Consider the following 22,528-nt stretch of genomic DNA (forward strand, 5'->3'; position numbering starts at 1 on the left):
ACTAAATTTACTTTATGAATTTATTTCTGTAAGTCATTTTTAGCCTGTATTTCTTTAGCATTACAAAAAATTCTAAGGATAGCAACTTTGGCTGATATGTTTTGTTGTTGTTGTTAGGGACACTTAACAAAAGTGAGCATCTTTCATGTGGAAAGCTGAGAAGTTCTTTAACCAGAGTTAGCCCCCCAAAATAAAGAAGTTGTGGAAGAAGGAAATACGTTGTTATTGAATTGGTTGACCACATATTTCTCATGTTTCCTCATTGGTCTCTTTATGTCACTGATGCTACATTAGTAAGAACCAAAGTTTGTAGTTTTCCTAAAAGGTAAAACTGAGCAATGTCTTTTCTTCTTAAATCTTCGAATATGTTGTGTTGGAGATTCCTGAAAAATTTTTATTTGGCTAATTGGCTTTAGATATTGAAGGTATTGCTTAAAGTTATCTTTAAAAAAAATTTGCCAAATGTATTAGGATTATTTTTCCCAAAGGGTGTGCTAACGTGCCCCAGGGCACCACTGGGAGTACACAGAGGTGCTGTTGGGTACTTTAAGTGTTTGAGTGTGATACTGACATTGGTCAGATAACATACAGCTCCCAGCTCCGGGCAGTTAGAGTGTTGATGTTAGATCATGCTACATCCTTTTTGCTGGTGCCATACTTAATGGTGATGGGACTTTGGCAATTACCGTGGTACAGAGCACTGTGAAAATCAGTGTGAAGCAAGAAATACGGATATTGTCGTCTGATCTGTACCCAATGCTTGATTAGTTTTGGAGTGCCCAACAGGCACACACAACCCATTAAGAAGTAGTCATGGTTAAGAATGAAGTATTTAATTTTACATTGATGTGTGTTATTTTTTGACTAATAAGTCATTAGGACATGTATACACAGTTTGGGGATTTCATTTAGTCAGTGGACCTACCATAGGTATTTTTAGGCCTGGGGCACCATGAAAAATTTATCTAGTCAGGGAAGGTCCTGTGAACCAAGAAAGTGTGGGGACCTGGATTGGAAAATGGTTTTTATTGTCAAAATTTTTTTATCTACTTCTTCCTAGTTCAGTAGAGTCATATAAAGTAGAATGTTTGACAGTCTTTCTGGTTATTTAAATCTAACGTCAAACTCTTCTTGTCATTTTATCTTGAATATATTTATTACAATGTATTAGTTTATTGACTGCCTTCGTGAAAGTGATGAACACTTTCTTTGATTCAGAATCGCAGTGCCTCAGAGTCTTTATCAGAACATTGTTGTGTAGCCATTAATGATTTAGGAACCTGGAAATATGTATATTGACCTCAAGACATAATTTTATAAGTTAATTAAAATGATGCATGCTTTATGTCTAATGATTTCTTATTTGTATCTTCATAAAAGCAAAGTATAGTAGATTATGTCAGGATAATAAAGGTTAATTGAAGGTTCTGACATTTGCTCTTTAATTACTAGGTTTCCTATTGGAGAATTACGGTTTCATCTTGAAAGTTGAATTTTCTGACAGCTGTTTAGAAATACAGCTGTGCTATAAGTTGAAGTGGAAAACTACTTTGGTTAAAGCATTAATTGGCAATTTACTAAATCTTTTGAGGGACCTAACAGGTTGTTACTAGCATAACCCCCTTTCCACAAAATATTTCATCTTAAATATGAGTTATGCACTTCATAACGTTAATCTCCTTCATGCTTGAATGTTTTCACTAGAATCTGAAAAGCTAGGTGTAAGTTGGAAACGTCTCCATTTGTTTTGCTGAGGGAAGTGCCATGATGTTTATGCCTTGGCACTTGGTCCCCCTTCCTCCTGTGTCCTGCTCTCCGGTTCTCTGGAGAAGTCCCAGTGCCCCTCGTTCACTCTTGTCACAGCTCTGACCATGGTATTTCAGGTCTCTCTTTACCTGCCTGTCTTAACTTGACGCTGAAGTACTTAAATGGAGGGTCATGTTTTTATTCATTTTTATCTAGCAAGCGCTTGGCCCACAGCACACGCTCAGACACGTTTGCTAAATGAATGGTCGAAGCCCATGTTGTCTCCCCTCATGCGTAACCATCTTTTCTCTCTCTTTGAACTCTTTCTTCATGCAGTGCCTTGACCATTTCTAATATTCAGGCTGGATCGACTGGAAATTGGGGCTGTCACGTCCAGACCAAACGCGGGAACAATACCAGGACGGTCGATATTGTGGTCTTAGAAAGCTCTGCACAGTACTGTCCTCCTGAGAGGGTGGTAAATAATAAAGGGGATTTCAGGTCAGTGACATGGTGTGTGCTGAAAGGGGCTGATTGGCCCCACGTCTTTTTATTCTCAAAGGCATGGACATATATAGTTGGTCTCCTGTCCTCAGTAAGAGAATCTAAGAAATGTATGTTTATTCACATAGGTACCCTTATATATCTAAAGACTACCCTTTAGAACAGTGATTTCAGGATCGTTTTGGAGATTAAAAATAAATACAGGTGCCTTAACTTGATCTCAGATCTGTTGATTCATGAGTCTCTGAAAATGAACCCAGAAGTGCAGACTTTTATCAAGTGATTTTGTTGTAAAAGTTAAGAACCACTACTTTGGGGAAACACTTTGGAAATTCTACTAAAACAGTGTGAAATTCAGACAGGCTAATGGCATTTCCTGTTTTTTCAAGGGCTTTTTTGGGTGACCTTTGGAAGGATTTGTAGTGCCAGTTCACTTTTCACCTTGGACAGTTGAGTAGACATCACACTTGGCAGAAACATGTCCAGTTTTCCTCCCCCATCTGGTTCTTCTGGTAGTTAAATAAGGGGACTTTGGGAAATGAGAGCTGTTGGGTGGCCTGAAAGTTGGGGAGCCATTGGTGCTGGACACTGTTAAGATCAGCAGAATGAGTTAAATACTGTGAATTTTTTTTTTTTTTAGTAGAGAGTTTAGAGTTTGTGAGAAGTAACGCCTTTTAGCATAGATTCCCCTTAAACTTCAAAGGTGCTGTTAAACACTATCTTTAAATATATTATTTACCTAAAGTTCTTTATGTTCAGAGTTTTAGTAATGAGTTAATAGTTGATATAAATGAAGGGAAATTGGTAGCTCTTTAAAGCAGTGGAAAGATTACGGGATGCCCAGTTTACACTGTCTGACTGGTGGTATTACTGCCTAGTAGCTCTAAGCCCAATTGTGCAGGATAAGAAAAAAAAACCCTTTGGTGTTCATCTTTCAAGTCCAAGGTGGAGAAGCAATAACAACTTTAGCTCAGCTAGTTCATCATTGATTTTTTTTTTGTCTTTTGTCCTCTCCTTCTTCTTTTAAAAATTCTCCTTGATATGAGTCTATGGAAATCAATTTATTATTGCCAGTGGATAAGTCTTTTATGTGGATTAACTGTTAATCTATAATATTTTATTGTATACTTCAAAGTGAAATGAATAATTGTTCATTTTATTATGTTAACACCTTTATTAAATAATCATAGTGTGTTTTTTGCTTATGGTGAACTTACTGTTTTTACTTGTAGTTTTGGGGTATTTTCTGTTTTTAAAAATAGAAGGAGAATCTGATTTATTTAACTGATGAATGAATTATTTATCTTTTGACTCTGCTTAAGATATTTTACAGTTAAACTTCCACTGCATTAATAAGGTTTAGTTTTGTGTTGCTTGATCTATTTATATAGTTTTTGATAATGCATTCTATTTTCATGTGGCTGACACTATAATCTAGCAGTTCAAATGTTATGAGTCAGCTATAACTTTTATTAAATATGTTCATTTTCATTCCTAGTTTTGGAGAAATGGAACTAAAATTACAAAGATTTCTCCCAATCCAGTTAGTGCTGCTTCATCCAGCAGGTTGGCATTGTCACTTGCACAGTGACTGTACAATTTATCTGGGCTTCTCCCAGGTAAATTCAGTTGTATGTGGTATTGGATGTGTGCAGGACCACCCCAAGTGCAGAGGCTCCTAAAAGGGCTCATGGGACTTAGCATATATTTGTAGTTACAGCAATATAGTAATATACATAGCTGGATCATAAGGGGAAAAGACACAGGTGGGTTCTGGAGAGATCCAAGTTCAAGGTTCTTGATTGTGTCTCCCTCCCAAGAGGATCACACAGAGCCTGCTCCTCCTTCAGCCTTGAAAAGGCAGCAACCTCGATGGAGCATTTCTGCCTAGGGAAGCCCTTTGGAGACTCAGCACCCAAAGTTCTTACTGGGAGCTGTTCATACAGACATCCTCTGCCTACCTCGTATCAGCATTTCAGACCCCCAGGGGTAAAGCAGGTGTTCAGCATGAACCATATTGCTTGTCTAAACAGTCTCGATACAGTGACTCGCCCGTACCAGTTAACTGGGCACACCCCAAGTCCCAGATTCCTAGATGCCACTGAGGGGCCAGCATTGCAAGCAGGCCTCTGTAAGGATAGCCGCCTGGGACCTGCTGTGGTTAACTCTTTTCTGCACGTATAGTAACTCTGCTTCTGGAAAAGGCAAATTCTCCTTATATTGGACAAGGTTCTGACCTTATATGCCTAATGGTTACATAAGCCAGTAATATAGTAACAGGAGGTAGAAAGAGACACAAAACCATTTGTTGCACTGTTTTTTTTTTCCCCCACTGGATAAAGATACAATTTCCCTGTCAATTCATATTTAGAATAGATTATGAAAATATTCCATTATGGTATTAAAATATACTCGGCTGATAGCTTAAAATGGCTTAGTCCATTTTAACTTTTTGAAAAATACTTTTGGCCTTTATTGTTAAAGGAGTTTGTTTCTTCTCCTTGGTTTTTCTCTGATTATGCGTGAGTGACGTGTCCTGACCCTTGCTTCTCCTCTGCTGTTACTGTGTCCGTGTGGGTTTCCTTATGCTCTCTTGTCGTCGTCCCTGTAGGTGGCCCCGGACGCTGGCAGGCATCACCGCGTATGTGCAGTGTGCGCGGAACAGCCACGGCAGTGGGATCTATCCTGGGAACGCTCAGGACGAGAGGAAGGCCTGGCGCCGCTGCGACAGAGGGGGCTTTTGGGCAGATGACGACTATTCTCGCTGCCAGTACGCCAACGACGTCACTAGAGTTCTTTACATGTTTAATCAGGTAACTCGAACGTCTTCGGATCTGCTGAGGTTGCCAATAAGACATGGTATTCACATCAGATAAGATTTTTTTAATACTAGTTAAGCATGAGGATTTGGTGTTTATACTTCAGTTGACCGTGCCTTTGGGACCAGACCCGCTCTTTTTAACCAATATTCCAGGCCCTCTGTGGCATGACTCTTTCTTTCTAGTCACTGCCGGACTTTCTGTCTTTGAATAGTTTCATCATCTGTGTCCCAGACAAAATCCCAGCCATCCTTCAAGTGCACTGGGGAAGCCTCCTCTTGGGTTTTTTTTTATAAGGGCTCTGTCACCAGTGATCCCTTGTTGTACTGTTCACGTGCCTTTTCTTATCTCTGCTTCTGTGTGTCTTCTTTAAACCCTAGATTATAAGCAGCTGGCAGGTGGTTTCTGTGTTACCCATCTTTGAATGCTTCTTTGCACCTGACACGCCCTTTTTGTAATGGTTGGTGCTGAGTCGTGTTTAAGTCAACATAGAAACAAATGTAAAACATTACTGGCACTGCATGGCAGTACAGATAAGTGGTAAAAAAGTGGTTCGTGTGGCAGAAGCTCCAGGGGCGATATTGATTCCTCCCAGCTGGAATATTCAGGGAAGGCGGTACTAAGGAATTGGAATTGAGTATGTCTAGAATTTGGATAGGTAGAGAGGAAGAGCCAGTGCAGTGTGTTTACCCTATGTGTTTTTATGTATTGTTATATTTCATTCCAAGTTAAAGAAAAATTCCTTCAGGTTAGTTTCCGGTAAATTTCCCATTTTCTCAGTTCTGGAAAAGCATTTTGAGAAGGTCATGGTGAGTAAATGATGGAGTTTCCATTTCTTGCCATGTTTTGAAATGGAAGTAAGATGTCCCAGTTTTGCCGATCACTTTGCTGAGTGCTTCTTTCTGCCTCTTTTGTACGTAGATGCCCCTCAACCTCACCAATGCTGTGGCCACGGCCCGACAACTACTGGCTTACACTGTGGAAGCAGCCAACTTTTCTGACAAGATGGATGTTATCTTTGTGGCTGAAATGATAGAAAAATTTGGAAGATTTACCAAAGAGGAAAAATCAAAAGAGGTATTTTCTGGTTCAGATTTGTGGCGCGGGGTTGGGGGGGTGTCAGTCGATGGTCACGTGAGGGTTGACTCTATGTTAAAAGCAGTTTGTGTTTGCTGCGTTTGAACTTAGTGTATCTTTTTATTTCCTAAGTTGTCATGAGAAGGAGACCTCTGCTCCGTCTAGTAGAGTGATTTGTTGTTGGGAGGAGTGGGGGTGAACTCTCAGTTCTCGGAGATTGTGATAAGGCAGAGCCAGCCCACGAGAATGTAACTTCCTGCATCCATTTTTTTTTTTCCAAATCGCATTCATGCACATTTTTAGTTAAATTCTCCCAATACCCCAGGGTTCGCTCGCCCCTTCCCTCAGACTGCTTGGGACTTCTCTTCTGCACACTACCATATGCTCATCCTTCTTAATGAGAGTTTAGCCACCCAGATCTTATGTTCAATTACCTAATTGCTTTTGGAATGTCCTAGGGAAATAACTATTTTAGGAATTTTTTAAAAAAATTTCCAAATGATTAACATATATAAGTTACCAACATTTAGTGACTTCGACAAGGGGCCACATTAAATTCTGCTATGCTTATCCACGTGATACCCTTTAGGGGAAAACATTGACAACCACAGTTTTCAGAATGAATGAGGCAGCAAATAATGTTTTGAATAAGCTTTTCAGTGCAGATTACTGTGTTCTTATTAAACTTTTAATTTTCAAGCTTTGTGAGAGCTTTATGTAGACAGTTTCCCTTGTGATAAAATCAGCTGCATAAAAATGAACTTTAGAAGTCAGAAGAAACCTAGATCAGGTCTTAAACTGAAGCCCAAAGAGAGAATGAAGCGATTTAATCTAAGGTTATTCATTGGGTTAGTGGAGGGCTGAAAACAGAACCCGAGCACCTTGGGTGTCTAATCCAGAAGTTTTCTGCTCTATCACATTCACTTTCCAGCACAGTGTTGCCCAGTCATGGTTATTCCAAAAGTACTCAGTATGTAACTGGGGGAAAGACTGGATTAAACAAAGTCTAATATATTTCTTTATGTGAGACATCTCGGATACATTAATGTGCTAAAAGGTAAATAATATGCCTTGTTTTCCTAAACCATTAAACCAAGGGATTTTTTTTTGTATAATATCTATTAATATCTTACATTTTGGTGATAAGTTTTAAAACTGCAGCCCTGTACATTAGGTACTTTACTTGATAAGATGTAGCTGTTGAAAGAAAGCAAATCAGCTGTGTGTATATACGTATGGGATTCAGGTCAGCGGAGCAGCTGATGATACCTGAACTTCAGACCACAATTTCTAATGAACTGTCTTCCTGCTTGATTGTGTCTTTGGGCCACAGCCTGCTTCCCATGGTGAATTTTTCTAGCCCTGGGAGAGGCTGTCTGAATCCCGGCTGTGTGGTAATGCTGCTGTCCCTTGTTGATTTATAATCACAGGTTAGCTGCCCACATGATTAGGAGTCATTCAGGGAAGGTGGATGTTTCAGGTCACTGGAGTAATTGCAATGACGTTTGGAATGTGGACACTGAAAAAGATTTTGCCACCATGTAATTCGTTTTTATTCCCATGCTGCTCTGTTTTGTGTGAGGGACTTCTGCACACGTCTCGGCTTGGGAGGAGCAGTGTGGTGCCCAGAGGTGTGCGTTTCACCGTGTTTGCCACCATGTGGGAGGAGTGGTCTGCCGCTTTGGTATATTCTGAGGGGGGAGCATCTTGTTGAGGACTGGAAGTGGACATGGTTCATGAGTTATTAATCACGGGCTCTTTATCATTAAACTGGAGGATGATACTTGCCCTGTTGAACTTGCAAAGTTTGTGTGCACAAGTGAGAAAATAGAGATGAAACTGTTGCAGAATCATTGCAAAGCTAGGGTATACTGTTACAGGACTAGGAAATGTAACATTCTTATGATCTCAGAAGCTAAGAAAGAGGTCCTTAAAAAGAAAACAAAAAATCACCTGAGTAATTTAGTTACTAACCTAAAAACTTAGTTTGAAGGAGATTGTGGTCACTTTCACTGGCTGATATAGGAGATAAAGTTTTAATTATCTTTGGAAACAAATGACGGCAACTAATTAGGTATAAACTGGAGAAACAGAGGAAAATTATCTGGAATTGAACAATTGAGGTATAAATGGAGTATCACCTACGATGCAGTACTAGACATCTCTACTTCTTTGGAAACTTGGACTGCAGGCTGTAGCTTTCACTGTTTATTGCTGTATCAAGACGTCTTGAGACTTAAGGGCTTCATTTTAAGTTAACTACCACTGCATAAAATTATGCTTAGGTATCCTAAAATGTGTATAGCTTAATTGGACAAATAATTAAATTGAGTTTTATTATGTCCAAAAAGTTACTCTGCTATGGATTTTTTTCATAACTAAGATAACCTGTGATTGAATCGAGCCAACACAAGCTGGTACTCTGTTGTCTTAGGGTGGGTGCTGAAAGGCATCAAACTGCCAGATCTAAGTGATGTGTTTACCGGGGTCTTTAAAAAAAAAAGCTGAAGGTTGTTGGTCAGTCACCTTAAGTGTTGTTCCATGTTTGTGATAGTTCTCTTACGAAAACAATAGTCATATATCCATTTCAGAAGATGAGAAAGTATATGAAGATTAGAGTTGGTTATGTGTTCCAGTCTCCTTACTGTGCTTTGGTTTTAAACGTGTGAGTGAGGCATGCACCTTTCAGGCTAGTTTACTACATTGTTATCTACAGTGTTTTTTTTTCTTTTTAATGTAAAATTCTTTTATTTGCTTGTTTTAAAACATAATGACTTCTGTATTGACAGTTACATTTTTTATTTTCAGTATTCTTAATGTTTTTCTTCCTTGATCTTACTTGTCAGCTTATTGTTACGCTTTTTAAAATACTCAGCTTCTGGTTATTGTATCCTTTCTAGAACATGATTTTCTCAAACTTGTGTACATCAGGGTCACCCGGAAGTTTTGTTAGATTGATTGCCCACCCTCCCATGTTTCGGATTCTGTAGGTCTGTATTGGGGTCTGAGAATTTGCATTTCTGCCAAGTTCCAGGTGGTAACTAGGCATCGTGTCTTTGGCACAGGCTTTGAGAACCACGGTAGTATCTTCATTTTCTATCCTTATCTTGCTTTTTAAAAAAAGTTCTCTTTGGGTTTAACTTTTTAAAAACTTTTCAAAAAAAATTTTTTTTTAATTGGAAAATTCCAAAAGCATAGGGGAAGCAATGTTACTAGTAATACCTGTGTTCCATCTTTCACCAGCCTTCAGCAGTTTTCAGTATTTCCCAGTCTTGTTTCATCTGTCCTGTCCTATTATTTCTTTTGTCTTCTGTCCCTCCCTCCTCCTCTCTCTTTCTGAATGTCTGTCTTTCTGTCTCTCTTTTTCAATGCTGGAACATTGATTGAATAGCAAATTTTAGATGTCATATTTCATCTGTAATTTTTTTAAATTATGAGGAACTTTAAAATAGGTCCATGACACTGTTATATCACCCAAATGAGCTCTAAGTGCTTAATAACATAAAATACCTAGTCCATATGCAGTTTTCTTTGATTATAGTTTTTTCAAAAAATGTGGACCTTGAGTCTGGTTACCTTATGGAATTCATTCATATAATTTTGCAGTTGGTTATGTGGGATTTTCCAGACAGACAATTATGTCACCAGTAAATAACAGTTGGTTTGTTCCTGTGTGAAATATATCCTTATTTCTTAGTTCTGCTTTGGGGAGGACCTGCAGAAGAACGTTGGTTAATGTTGGTGATGAAGGGTCTTTGTGAGCATGGTCTATTATGTCATCAAGAAATGTGATATTTATGTGCTTCTGCTAAGGGCTGAGGGACAATACCAGGGTAAGGGGGTCACTTTGAAATTAGTTCTCAGCCTGAGGTTTTCAGGGGTTTTTTTGTTTGTTTGTTTTTGGGTTTTTTGCTTTTCTGGTGATTAGAATTGCCAAGGGTACCCTCTGATGATTTGTGCTTGAAAACATAATGTGGGGAGGGGCCTAGAGCTCTTGGCTTTTCTCAAAAACTGCATGAATTACTTAAGATATTTGCCTTCTGATTTTTTTGCCCCGTAATTTACCATGAAGTGAGATATTTGGAGCACTTTCTCATAGAGTTCTTGGTCTCATTTTACAAGTGGGCAAACTGAGTCTTGGAGAAAATTATTTGCCATGGACATCTAACTTGTAAGGGAGGGGAGAAACCTTATCCCAGGTGTATTTAACTCCAGGGCACAGAAGTATTCTGTCTGCAGTGTTGTATTATACTCCTATTACATTAAAATTAAATATCAAGTTTAATTGATGTATTATCTTGTGTATTTCATAGACACATCAGAAATTCATGAAATTTACAGATGATTTTGATCTAATTTTGACCTGAATTCCAAACATAAATATTGAAAAGAACATGAAATATTCTGTCTCTTACAACAGATGACATTTAATGGTTTCATTGTTGTTAACGTGGTATTTTCGTTTCTTTCCTGTTTTATCTCGGATAAAGTGCATTCACATGTGTTTTCATTTGATCACTCAGCGTTCAGCGTGACTGATGCAGGAGCAGGTACATCACTCCTTGTGACCCTTCTGTGGCTGGACTGGCCTTCAGGGTGTGCAGTCAGAGAGAAATACGGTGCTTCCTAAGGCTGGTTGCAGTTATTAAACCATATTTGTGTGTCAAATTTCAGGAATACGTTTTTAACCAGTGTAATTTTTCATGCACTGTTATCCTTTTTGTGTCTTTTTTTTTTTTTTGGCCACTGTGAAGGATTCAGAACAACTTCCGTAACCAGGCCACAGAAGCATGTAATATTTCACGATTACCTGCTCTAGGGAATATTTTGGCCAAAAATCCCTTTCCTTGGTTCTTAGCCATTTGTAATGAAATAATGAGAAAAATAGCTTGTTCTCAGCTAAGGCAATCACTCTTGCTAGCTCTCTACCTTCTTAGAGACACTTCTTTTCTTTACGGTTATTAACACGTGAAATTCCATAACTGGCATTCTCTAGTGACCCATAGCAATAATTCTTTTATCAAAAAATAACCATAGTTTTTCAGCAGAGGTGATGTGTCAGTCAGGTCTCATGTTGGGTCTTCATAAAGTCCGTACATGTAAAACTTCAAAAAATATTAGTGTAACTGTGCTCATTTTTAAACACTTCATAAATATTTCAGTAGTGCCTTAGAGTAGAATCAGTATCTTCCTGTAGTTTATCTTTTAAGCTTTTTGCAACCAGTGGTCATCTCTTTTCTGATACCTTAGAACATGTCTTACTGCATCACTCTTTCACCTGTTTATTTTTGTACATAAACTTGAGATAACAATCAGTAAGAATAAGAGATGAAAATGTAACCAGGTGATTCCAGCTGCTCTGGATTCCTGTTAAGAAGTGGCAGTCATTATTCTAGTTGGTGTCTAAGTGGCTGATTGACACCTTCAGGGGTCACTGCCTGCCTCCATAACTGAGAGGTAACTGCTACCTAGTCCGAACTCGTTCTGCTCGCCACACCACAGGCCAGTAAATCGGGAGACGAGGTGTTGGGGCAAGGAATAGCGACTTTATTCGGAAAGCCGGCAGACCGAGAAGATGGCTGACTAATGTCCTAGAGAACCATCTGCCCCCCAGTTAGGATTCAGGCTCCTTTTATGCTACTAAAAAGGGGAGGGGCTGTGCTTGTTGGGCACTTCTTGGTGTCGGAATCCTTTGTTCTTGCAGCTGTCCACGTGGGTCGGGTAACGGTGTCCCTGTAAACCTCCAACAAAACAACTGTTGTTTTCTCCTCTGCAACTTTTTTCTTTATGTGAATGGGAAAATGTTAATGCCCTTAAAAGTCAGAGCCTTGAGAACGGGCTGTCCTGTGTATTTCAGGCTCTAGGCAACATTGTTTTACAAAAGGTTCAGAACCAACAAGACTAAGCCTGGGAAACAAAGCACAAGGTTACAGCCAAAGGAACAGATCTAATGTGGAGTCAGATTTGTTCTTTTCTATCACCTAAGGGCTTCTGTTAAAATGAAATTTACCCCCTTACCTATTTGTTTTTAGGAATGTGTTCCAGGGTGCTGATGTTTGCATGAATTGTGTCAAATGAGCAGACACAGGATTCTACGAAGTTTGATTATAGGCTCTTCCTAATTCTTTGTCAGTTGGTCTTGTTAATGTTTTGGGTTTGGGTGCAATGCCTCTTGAGAATATGTGAGTCTATTAAAATAGGGTGTTTGGATTAAATTCCATTATTATCTGTTATATATGACTTTTTTATTGCAGGTATCACAACCTAGTCACTTTAAAGAAAAAAGTATTTACTTATTGGTTACATATTTTCTTTACTCAACACAAAGTCCAAATACGACCTTTTATGTTTTTTTCACTTGGGACGGTGTCTGGCTCACCTTGGTTCTCAATAAATATTTAGTCAGTAAATAGATATTGTATAGCTGTTGGCTTTTATAGGAGGAGTTACACTAATGAATAAAGGTATGAGTATAAGTAGCATATTGTGCTGTCCCTGCCCACCATATGTTTACATTGGAGTTAAAATAAGGACAGAATTGTGACACACGATGGTGAGGGCAGTATGTAGCCAGTTAACTGTATTTTAATTGGATGAGGTGGTGGGGCTTGACAGAGGGGGAAGAGGCAGTTTTGCTGGATTCCTTGATCCTGTTTATATGTGAGATAAAGACTTTAAAAATGTACTCCTCTTAACACTTCTTTTAGAGCCTGTCATCCTCAAAGAAGGGCTTATTTTGGGATTGAAATGGTTTAAAAAAAAAAAAGAAGTGGGGGGGGAACAATAAAATAACGAAAAGAGCTATGCTTTGAGTGCCTGCCATGTTCAGGCATGGTTTCAGGAACCCTATAGTTATTAGTGCGAGCCAATTGTTGAAACATTCAGAAAAGACAGGGTGGTTATCATCCCCATTTTTGAAATAAAGGAAGATGCGAGGGTCCATGGCCACCGCTGCTTGTGGTCAGGATGTGCAGCTGTGTGTTTTCCCCTCACATCCTGTGGTTGCTTCACTCCACGGCTCCGGGGCTGGGATTTGGTGGATTTCCGCAGGCTTGTCTTCTTCCTGAAGAGAACCATGGGTGCAATGGACTGAACTTTTTCCAAACCCTCCTCAGCCCTCATAATTATACACCCTGGGTGGAAAAGCTCAGCCTGGATCTTCTGGGATGATCAAAAGGCATCTGCTGAAACAGCCTTGGCTCTCTGGCTGGGCTTTGGGGCTTTGATGCTTACTTCTTGGTTAGAGAACCAGCCAGCTTGTAAATCCTCTGACTTAAAAGATGCCTCTGGAGTGCTTGTGTTCTTCCTGCCATGGCTCTCCCTCTCAGGAACAGCTTGCTCGATAGCAGACCCTCTCAACAACCACATGTCTCATCAGCCTGGACTGTGGGCGCACTTCTCTGATACAAGACAGACAGGTCCCCATCAGCAGTGGCAAATCGACATTCCACTAGTGTTGCCTGACAGATGTTTACATCTGTAAGTGATGAACTGAGCTACTGAAAAGAATTCAGTGAATGAGATAAATAAAAAGGTAGGGGGGAAAGTGAGCACTTCTTAGGGTCCATTTATTTCATGGTGCCGGGTCTTAGAGCATTCGTTGAGTTGGGAGGATGGGAGGAAGCTCATTCAAGGTAGAGGGAACTGTACGTACAGAGACACATGTGATGGCCCAGTGCGTACGGGGATCTCCCAGTACTTGGACGTGCCTAGGGATTTGACCATGATGGTGTACCGAAGAGGTAGCCAGTGCATATTTCTCAATAATAATATTAAGTGAGACTTAGGCAAAAAGAAGTGTTTGTAAGTGTTTTTCCATCAGAGTTGAGATCTTTTTATGCTGGGAGTCACGTGATGTCTCTTCCGTTCCCCTGATTCATATAATTGCCTCCCTCCATGCCCCCATCGGTTTGAGTACTACACGCCAGTCTTCTCACCTGTAATTTGGTGGTTACTTACGTGCACTGCTTTGAGCTAAATGTTACCAGCTGGTCGTAATTTGACTGTGCTCATCGTATCTGGAGATGTTTTAATGAAAAACAAGTCAAGTGCCTATTGGGTTTTCATGGGAAAATTTAGACTGAAGGCCAATCCTGGTGGATTTTGTTGTAAAGCTGCCTGTGTTGGCTTTAAAGATCTTCCTTTTGTCTCCTGCACACCTGCCAGCTTGGTGACGTGATGGTTGACATCGCAAGTAACATCATGCTGGCTGATGAGCGCGTCCTGGGGCTGGCCCAGAGGGAGGCGAGGGCCTGCAGTAGGATCGTCCAGTGCCTACAGCGCATCGCCACGTACCGACTCGCTAATGGAGCTCATGTGTATTCAACAGTAAGTGTGACTTTATCCCACCATTCTAAGGGAAAAACTCAGTCAAGGCAATGCTAACTCAAAAGAGATAGGTCTCCTCCCCACAATGGGGTGAGTGTTTTCTTACTTCTGATTATTAGAGAATTTCCTCAAGACATTTTATAAAGGAATTTTGTGTCTGTTTGCTTGGTAACTGGAAAATACTTTCTTAATTTGTAATTTGAACAGTTACCACCATCTCCTCCTTTGAAACTTTCTACAACACAAATGAGAACACTGCAGAACTGCCCTGCTGGCATCCACCCGCCGTCTGCCCTGGCCGCCATTGTGCTCTCGGCCCCGAAGGAAATTTTGAGACAGTGCTTGATTGCTTGTCCAGGTTTCAGTTTCAGAAGAGAACTGGGATTCTCCCAGCCCTTGTGAACCTATTGGCATTTTTCCAGTTGATCCCACTCTTGGCATAATGAGTTATTTATACTTAATAATTACTCTGTTAAATAGTACCGTATTTTATTGGTGCTAAATTGAACCGTTCTAAATTTCTTGGTGTATTGCTAGCTTTTTTTGTTTTAACATGTGGTAAATTAATAAAGCTTTATTCTCTTATAGCCGTCATATTCTGATCTGGCCCCTGAGTTTCACTTTCTAACTATTTTAGTGGGTTCATCTAATAATGTTCTAGACCTCCTCCTGTGATTTTATACAATTCAAGATTACCGTCTTCCCATGGACCAGTGGGTCCTTTTTGATAAAACTGTTTTATTGCTCCTTTTGCTCTGTTCAGTTTGGGATTACTTTCCTGAATGATAAAAAACGGAGGCCCAGCACAGCTCCTGTCTGGGCAGCATAGTTCAAGGTAGTTGCCCCTCAGACCTGTGACCTTCCTTGAAATCAGCTTGCCCAAGCGCCACACTTGGGCCTCCCCCGTCATTCAGACCCCTTTTGAATCCCATGCCTCACCCTTGCTTATCCCTCAGTGCATAGAACTTCCTTGGTTGTTCTGAGAACCCAGGGATGCATATACTAAAGGGCGTCGTGGGTAATTTACACACTGTTTCAAAGTATAAAAAAGTTTCTGGGAAACTCCACTTATGATACAGTTTCAAAGCCACCTCAGGAGGGCAGTTTTCTTTCTCTTAACTGAAGAGTCACATGTTTGTAGTAATTACATATCTTTGATTAACAAAAAATTTCAAATATAATTTTTAAGTATAATTGCATTTAGTGATTTTGCAGAGTGTGTCATCTGTTGGGCAAAAGTTAATGTAAAGATTTCTGAGTCTTAAAAATTGGGAGGATCACAAATTCTTTTCTACTGTATATATGGTACTTGGAAAATTCTGCCTTGTTCTGTTTTAAATTTTTTATCTTCCTAATAGATTTTAGATACCTTGCATGAAAGTCCTATGCTTTAAAGAAAATTTAAAAAGAGGACACTGTCCACATAGGGTACTGAGAATGGTGCCTTGCTATATAGTGGGTGTAGAATTTATCATCCTTAAGGAAGAGGAGATACCATCTTGTCCTGAGATTTTGTAGCAAATCCTATTCTCTTGCTGGATATGAAAGAGACTGGGCAGCCTGTCACCTCCCGTGCCCTGTCCATTGTGGTTCTGAAAGATGGGAGGGGCGCAGCAGCCCCTAGATGTGGGTGCACTGGCTATTTGTATCGACGGGCTGGAAGTTCTGGTGGACCCCCTGAGTTCAGTCTCACGCTTGCATTTAAAACAATTGTTGGGGCAGGTGCTGTCTTTTTCAGGTAGCTTTTCTGACTTAATTTGCTTTTAAAATCTGTTCATTTATTACTATTTGGACCAACACCTCCCTTCCTTTTTAGAGGAAACAGCTTTGGAGTGATTCTATACAAAGATTTTATCAGTGAAACTTAATACTATGAGTTAACTTGATGGTCCCATGAAAGAAAAAACTGAATATGGTGTGAAGCATTGAACAGGGTGACTTTTCAATGTATTTCCCAACCCCGATCCTCTTCTTTATTATCATTGAGGGGTTCCATGGAGTTCTCTAGCTGTGTTGTTTTTTTTTTTTTAAATAAGATTCTTCCATGTTCAGCTTAAAGTTAGCTGCAAAGCACTCTTCAGAGTCTTCTAAATTGACTTCTCATTTATATCTGATCCTCTGTACTTCCTGACTTGTTCTTTTCCTCTTCATCGGTGTCTTTCCATTTTAGGACGTCCTTTTATTTCCAGGATCTTTTTTTTTTATTCTGTTAGTTACCTACACAGTGTCTTTGTTCAGTAAGAACCTGAGCTTTCTCTTCTAGCTTAGGTATAGTGTTTAGTGTTTGAAACTCTTTGAAAGTGCTTTTTCCCTGTATTATAAATCTTTTTATAACTCCTGTTTGATTGACTTTTGAAGTATTCACCCAATATTGCTCTGGAAGCTTATGTCATCAAGGCTACTGGCTTCACTGGGATGACGTGTACGGTGTTCCAGAAAGTGGCAGCTGCTGACCGCACAGGCCTTTCTGACTATGGGAGGCGGGATCTGGATGGAAACCTGGATAAACAACTGAGCTTTAAGTGCAATGTTTCAAATACTTTTTCAAGCCTGGCGTTGAAGGTATGTTGCATTCTGTAATCATTTAAGACTTTACAGTTAGATTAGAACACAGCCTCGGCCCTCTGTATTTGCAGGTTCCACATCTGTTGATTCAACCAACCATGGCTGAAAGATATTCAGTTAAAAAAGAATTCTAGAAAGTTCCAAAAAGCAAAACGTAATTTGCTGCACGCTGGCAACTATTTACATAGGATTTGCATCGTCTTTACAACGTTTACATAGCATTTACCTTGTATTAGGTATTGTAAATAACCTAGAGGTGACTGAAAGTGAGTGTACAGGAGCATGTGCCTAGGTTTCATGCAAAAACTACATACACCATGTTACGTAGGAGACTTGAACATCCACAGATTTTGGTATCCAAGGGGGTCCTGGAATCAGTCCTCTGTGTGTAGGGGGATGACTGTATTCAAAATATTTTGCTTTGCAGAAATAAACCTTATGAAAAGTTTTTAGGGGGGTGGTATTGGTATTGCCTTTGCTGTTGTTTGAAAGAAATTCAGACCAGAAAGGGATGCATCGTGACTTTCCTGGGCTAAGGAATTTTTTGCTCTGGACCCCTTTCTCCACACAAATACATCAAAGTTATATCTTATGACTGCAGTGGTAAAAAAGATGAATATTACATATTAAGACATGTTCTTTGACTTTAAAGTTCATTTTTTATGTTGCTGATTTTAAAGACATGAAAACATTTTTGTAGACCTCCTGTAAGTCTTCTGTGCCCTTGGCTCTGGGCCTAAAGGGACAGTCCAGACATTTAACCAGGCAAGCTGTATATCAAGATTTGGGGCACAGAAGTGCAACCACGTGATGTGTGTTCACCAGTTTGTGTTTTGTGGCGGCAAGCAAAATTAAAGGCGCTTTTAAAATTTGGGGTTTAGATGCATTTCATTAAACTACATCGAAGCAAATGGTAAAAGTACAATTTCAGCACCCTGATGGAACCACATTTTTTCATTTCACTTTGTGTGGCCATGTGTAGCTGTGTTCTCCGTGGTTTTTCACTTCACAGTACTTTCTTTGTTTCTGGGTTGTCCCTGAATTACATCACCAGCAGTATTCCAGTCATTTTAATGGCCGCATAGTAATCAGTCAAACAGGTGTTAGGTGTGCTGGAACACTGTGGACGCTCAGTAAGTAATGAATGAGTGAATGAATACATGAAGAATTCATATATTTTGTCATACTTGACGCTAGTGACCTCCATACTTGATCCTACTGACCTCCAAACCAGTTTGCCAAATTTAGAAATCGTCCAGCTTCCCCCACTGCCCAAGATAATCCCAGCTGTGTCAAAATGTCTAATGATAATATATTTACTAGATACCATATATTCAGAGGAATGCTGGAAAGATTTATCTGTTACTCTTGGCTCTATGAGAGTATTTGATGCACTTAGCAATGCTACTCCTTATTGCCTGCTCCTTTCCTCAGCAAGTTTTTTATTGGTAAAATCATACCACAGAAGGCATCGAAACAGCATCACACACAAGCCCACGAGAGAGAGAGGTGCGTGTCTTTGAGGATCACTTAAAATTGATGAACCCTTCTGTCTTCGATGATCACAGTTGGTAGAAAGGGATTAAAAATGATGAAACCCAACATTTCATCAATTTCACAACCTACCCCCTCAGGGTAAGGAGAGTTTCTACCTGCTAAATAAAGTAGGAAGCTTTAAAGGAGCACTCCCAGATTTGTCAGTTTCATACTGTTCTATCATTTTAAGGTCGTCTCGTGGCCAGAAACCAAGGACACATCACACCATTATTCATGCTTCATCGATGGTCATGCTTAAAACCTAGGGGAAAAGGAACATCTCCTTTGTGGCACAGAAGTAGTTAAAATTTTTGATGTTGTCAGTGCAAGATGCATTAGCATTTTACTTTCTTTACGTTTTAGATTTTAAACTGCGGCAGTTTTTACTCTTTTTGCCTCTACTTTTAAAAAAATGCCTTGAATATACCAATTGGGCATCTTGAACGTCTCATAATTGATTGCATTACCCTTGGGTGGGAGAATGTGCTAGCATATGAAGTTAAACCGCTAAAAAGGCAGTTCTCAGCAGTAGGAGCCTTACCTGAGCTGCTTTCTGCACAATTTCTTCAGTCTCGGTTGTCCTGTCTTTATGACTGTCACAGCCGGATTGGACCTCCATTTTTATTACCCAAACCTTTGTGAGCTCCTATATATAGTCTCTCTGTCTTCAGGCTCTTCTTAAAAATCCATCCTTTCCCATATGGATTGGTTTGCCCAGGGCTCGTATTCAGCCAACACGCAGCAGTGCAACTATGCCAGTTAGTAAAATACTGAAGTGCTTCCTTAGCGCTTAGTGGATAGTTGCTGCCCCTGTCCCCTGAGTGCCTCCTCAGCTGACCTCCTGGGCCTTCTCCTAGGATCATCCCCCGGCTCTCCACCCTTCAGCAGAAGAAGGGCTGGTACCTGCAGAGCAGAGGACCTGCCAGAGCCTTTCCTCTGGGGAGGCTGTTCAGATTGTGAACGTTATCCCCGGATCTACCCAACGTGGACACTGACCTTGCCCATCTGGTGGTAGATGCTTGGTGTCTCTCTGGAGGCTGGCTGTCAGTGACCTTCATCATGTGGTGTTTACCGTTTACCTGCCCTCTCCCCACTGCCGCCCTCTAGTAACAAAACTTCCCTTGGTGTCTCTTCCGACCACTGGCCTTCTTAGGCCAGGCTCATGCTAATTCTCCTGGAATCCCTGCTCCTCCCCTCCACTCCCCAGCTCCTTAGTTTGATAATAACACCCAGCAGAAAGGTCACCTCCAGGAGTCTTACCTGATACCACCGGTCGGTCAGTCCTTGCCTCTCCCATCCTCATCATCAGTTCTCTCCCTCACTTTCCCGTAACACTCTGCTCATCTGCCTGTCCTTGAGTGTTACACACAGGAGCCAGAGGGTTGTCTTAGAACCCCTGCGCTGGGCTGAGGGTTGCCTGAGGTCAGAGCTGGTGCTTGAGTCACCGGTGAGTTCCAGTGCCTGGCCAGTTGGGATTGGATCATCCGTCATCTGACTCTTACAGCACCTAATCTAATTTTTTTCTTAACCAAATGCTTCCTTCCACTCTTGGTACTGTAATTCAGATTTGATAGCATCACAAAATATTATCTATTTTCCATTAACTACTGAGAGCTTTTAGCAGCTTTTGGTGTTCTGAATTCAGCTGTTAATGTGGCCAGAGAGAATTGGTTCTTTAAAATTTTCTTGACTGGAATTTGAAATCCAGTTTCCTCTGTACATCCCGCATTTCTCTCATCCCATCTAGGGCTTTGCCCAGTGGAAGTCCTTTTATTTTCCAAGTCAGCTGTGTGTGTCTTTACGCTTCCTGCCTTCACTTCTGCCCTTTTCTGTGCCCTCAGCCTCACCTGTGCAGGGATCACCAGATCCCTGCTTCTCTCTTCTAAGACTGCATTCAGATGACAGCTTCCTTCTCTTCCTCAGACAGAATTCATCATTGCCTATTAGTCCCATAGGGCTTTGTTCATTTTGCAGAATAATTAGAAGCTGATATGCTGGTGAGTTGAGCTATAGTTAAGAGGCCAGAGGCTATGGTTACTAAGAATGTGTTCATGTTTTGCTCCCCAACTTAAAAGCTGTGCAAACTTGGGCTAGTTCCTTAACCTCTCGGAATGTGTCAGTCCTTTGCATTATACAGGAGTCATGAAATGGTATTAAACTCAAAGGGTTATTGAGAGGGTTTAATGTGACATGTACGTAGACATTTACAACAGTGTCTGGTACAGAGGAAGCACTTAATACATTTTATCTCTTATTATTGTTGTTTTGCTATTGTTGTCTCTCCCCTATTAGATTTTGAATGTTTGAGGGCAGGGACCATGTCTTATTTCATTGTGTATTTCCAGATTCTACACAGTGCCATGCATAGAGCAGTGAAACATCCGGTAAACGCTGTTGAATAAGCCAAACTTAATTAGCAAAGCAAGTTAAAAAAAATTCTGAAAGTAAACATAATCCCTGTTAAGTTCAGCAGCGAGATAATCAAGAGATGGTATGTAGTTAATAATTAATTATACACAAGAAAATAATTGGGATGTATAACATCAGTCTGTTTAAAAATCAAGCGAGTAGATAGCTAAGAAAGCATGAAAAAAATTACTGTTTTAAATTAGGTGGCTCTTTTAGTGATTTAGTGACAGGTTCTGATTTTAGTGTTTGAATTCTGTAGACTTCAAATTAGGATTTCAGAAAATTTTAAAGTATTAATTACGTAGTGTCAGAAGTCCAGATTGTTTCATAAGAAATGGTGTTAACTCAAGTATTTCCACTGGATTTTAACATCCCTTATGGTACTTAACCATTTTCTCCTTAGTTTTATGTCAAGTAAATACAGAAATATATATATGAATTTAGCAAATCAATTTGTGAATTCCATGATGGCACTAATTTCACATGTTTATAATTTGTCAGTATTTAGAATTGAGGTTAAAACTAAAGCTGAACTGTAGAAGTCAAAACATGATGAGGTTCTAGATGAAGCCTGGTCAGTCAGTCAGTTTAGGCAGTTTCCTCTCTGCCCAGCCTCCAGGTAACCACCTGCCGCACCGCGGCGATGCAGGCCGACCTCGGAGATGCTGCGGATTCGGCTCCACGTAACCACAATACAGCAAGTGCTGTAATAAAGTGAGTCACTGAGTTTTTGGTTTCCCAGTGCATCTAGAAGTCACATTTACACTACACTGTAATCTAGTAACTGTGAGATAGCATTGTGCCTAAAAACAATGTGCACTCCTTAAATAAAACACACTTGATTGCTAAAAAGTGCTAGCCATGTAGAGTTGCCACAAACCTTCAGTTTGTTAAAACCAAAACCTAAAAAAGCAGCTATCTGTGAAGCGCAGTAACCTGGGGTCTCCCTGAAACAGTAATAAAAACGCCACCCACAGTTCCATAGCCTTATTGTGCTTGTCTTAGTCTTGATCCCATTTGGTCTTCAGACCATTTGTTAGGAAGATCATTAGCTACACGTGACGGATGGACTCAGAGGGTAGACAAGTCACACAGGGTGAAGCAGCTACTCCATGGTGACGCGGGAACCCAAATCCTGATTCCTGGTTTCAGACCCCGCGTTCCTTACCCCCGTGGGTGACATACGATCTTCAGTAATACATACGAGACACCAGAAACAAGTATTTCCCGAAGGGTTTTAAGAGAGACTTTTCTAATTTATTAACTATGATTCATATGTCTATACCTATTTCTGTTGCTGTAATCCATACATTTAAAAATAAATACATGGTTAAGTGAAATTATAACCTTTGTGTTCTTGCCTTCAGGCCAAGTGGCAGAAAGTATAGACACAATGAATGAAACAAATATGTTCCTCGGTGATTTTTTGTTGTTGTTAGATTCATAACCTTTCTCTAATGAATGATCAGCACTTTTAAAGAGATGAAATATGCATATGTTACATTTTTACTATAAAAATTAAATTATTGATACAGGTGAGGTTG

General features: G+C 40.1%; 1 protein-coding gene across 2 annotated transcripts in view; it reads left to right on the forward strand.

The window, feature by feature from the left end:
• Nucleotides 1-22,528, forward strand: part of ADGRA3 (adhesion G protein-coupled receptor A3) — a 99,129-nt gene that overhangs the window by 49,938 nt on the left and 26,663 nt on the right. For both annotated transcript variants that reach the window (XM_006207017.4, XM_031686602.2), the window contains 5 exons: nt 2,083-2,247; nt 4,862-5,063; nt 5,991-6,146; nt 14,313-14,474; nt 16,833-17,036. In XM_006207017.4, coding sequence (XP_006207079.2) covers nt 2,083-2,247; nt 4,862-5,063; nt 5,991-6,146; nt 14,313-14,474; nt 16,833-17,036 — 889 coding nt within the window. The remainder of the gene's footprint in view (nt 1-2,082; nt 2,248-4,861; nt 5,064-5,990; nt 6,147-14,312; nt 14,475-16,832; nt 17,037-22,528) is intronic.

The sequence above is a fragment of the Vicugna pacos genome, chromosome 2, assembly GCF_048564905.1.
Source record: "Vicugna pacos chromosome 2, VicPac4, whole genome shotgun sequence".
NCBI classification, from domain to species: domain Eukaryota; kingdom Metazoa; phylum Chordata; class Mammalia; order Artiodactyla; family Camelidae; genus Vicugna; species Vicugna pacos.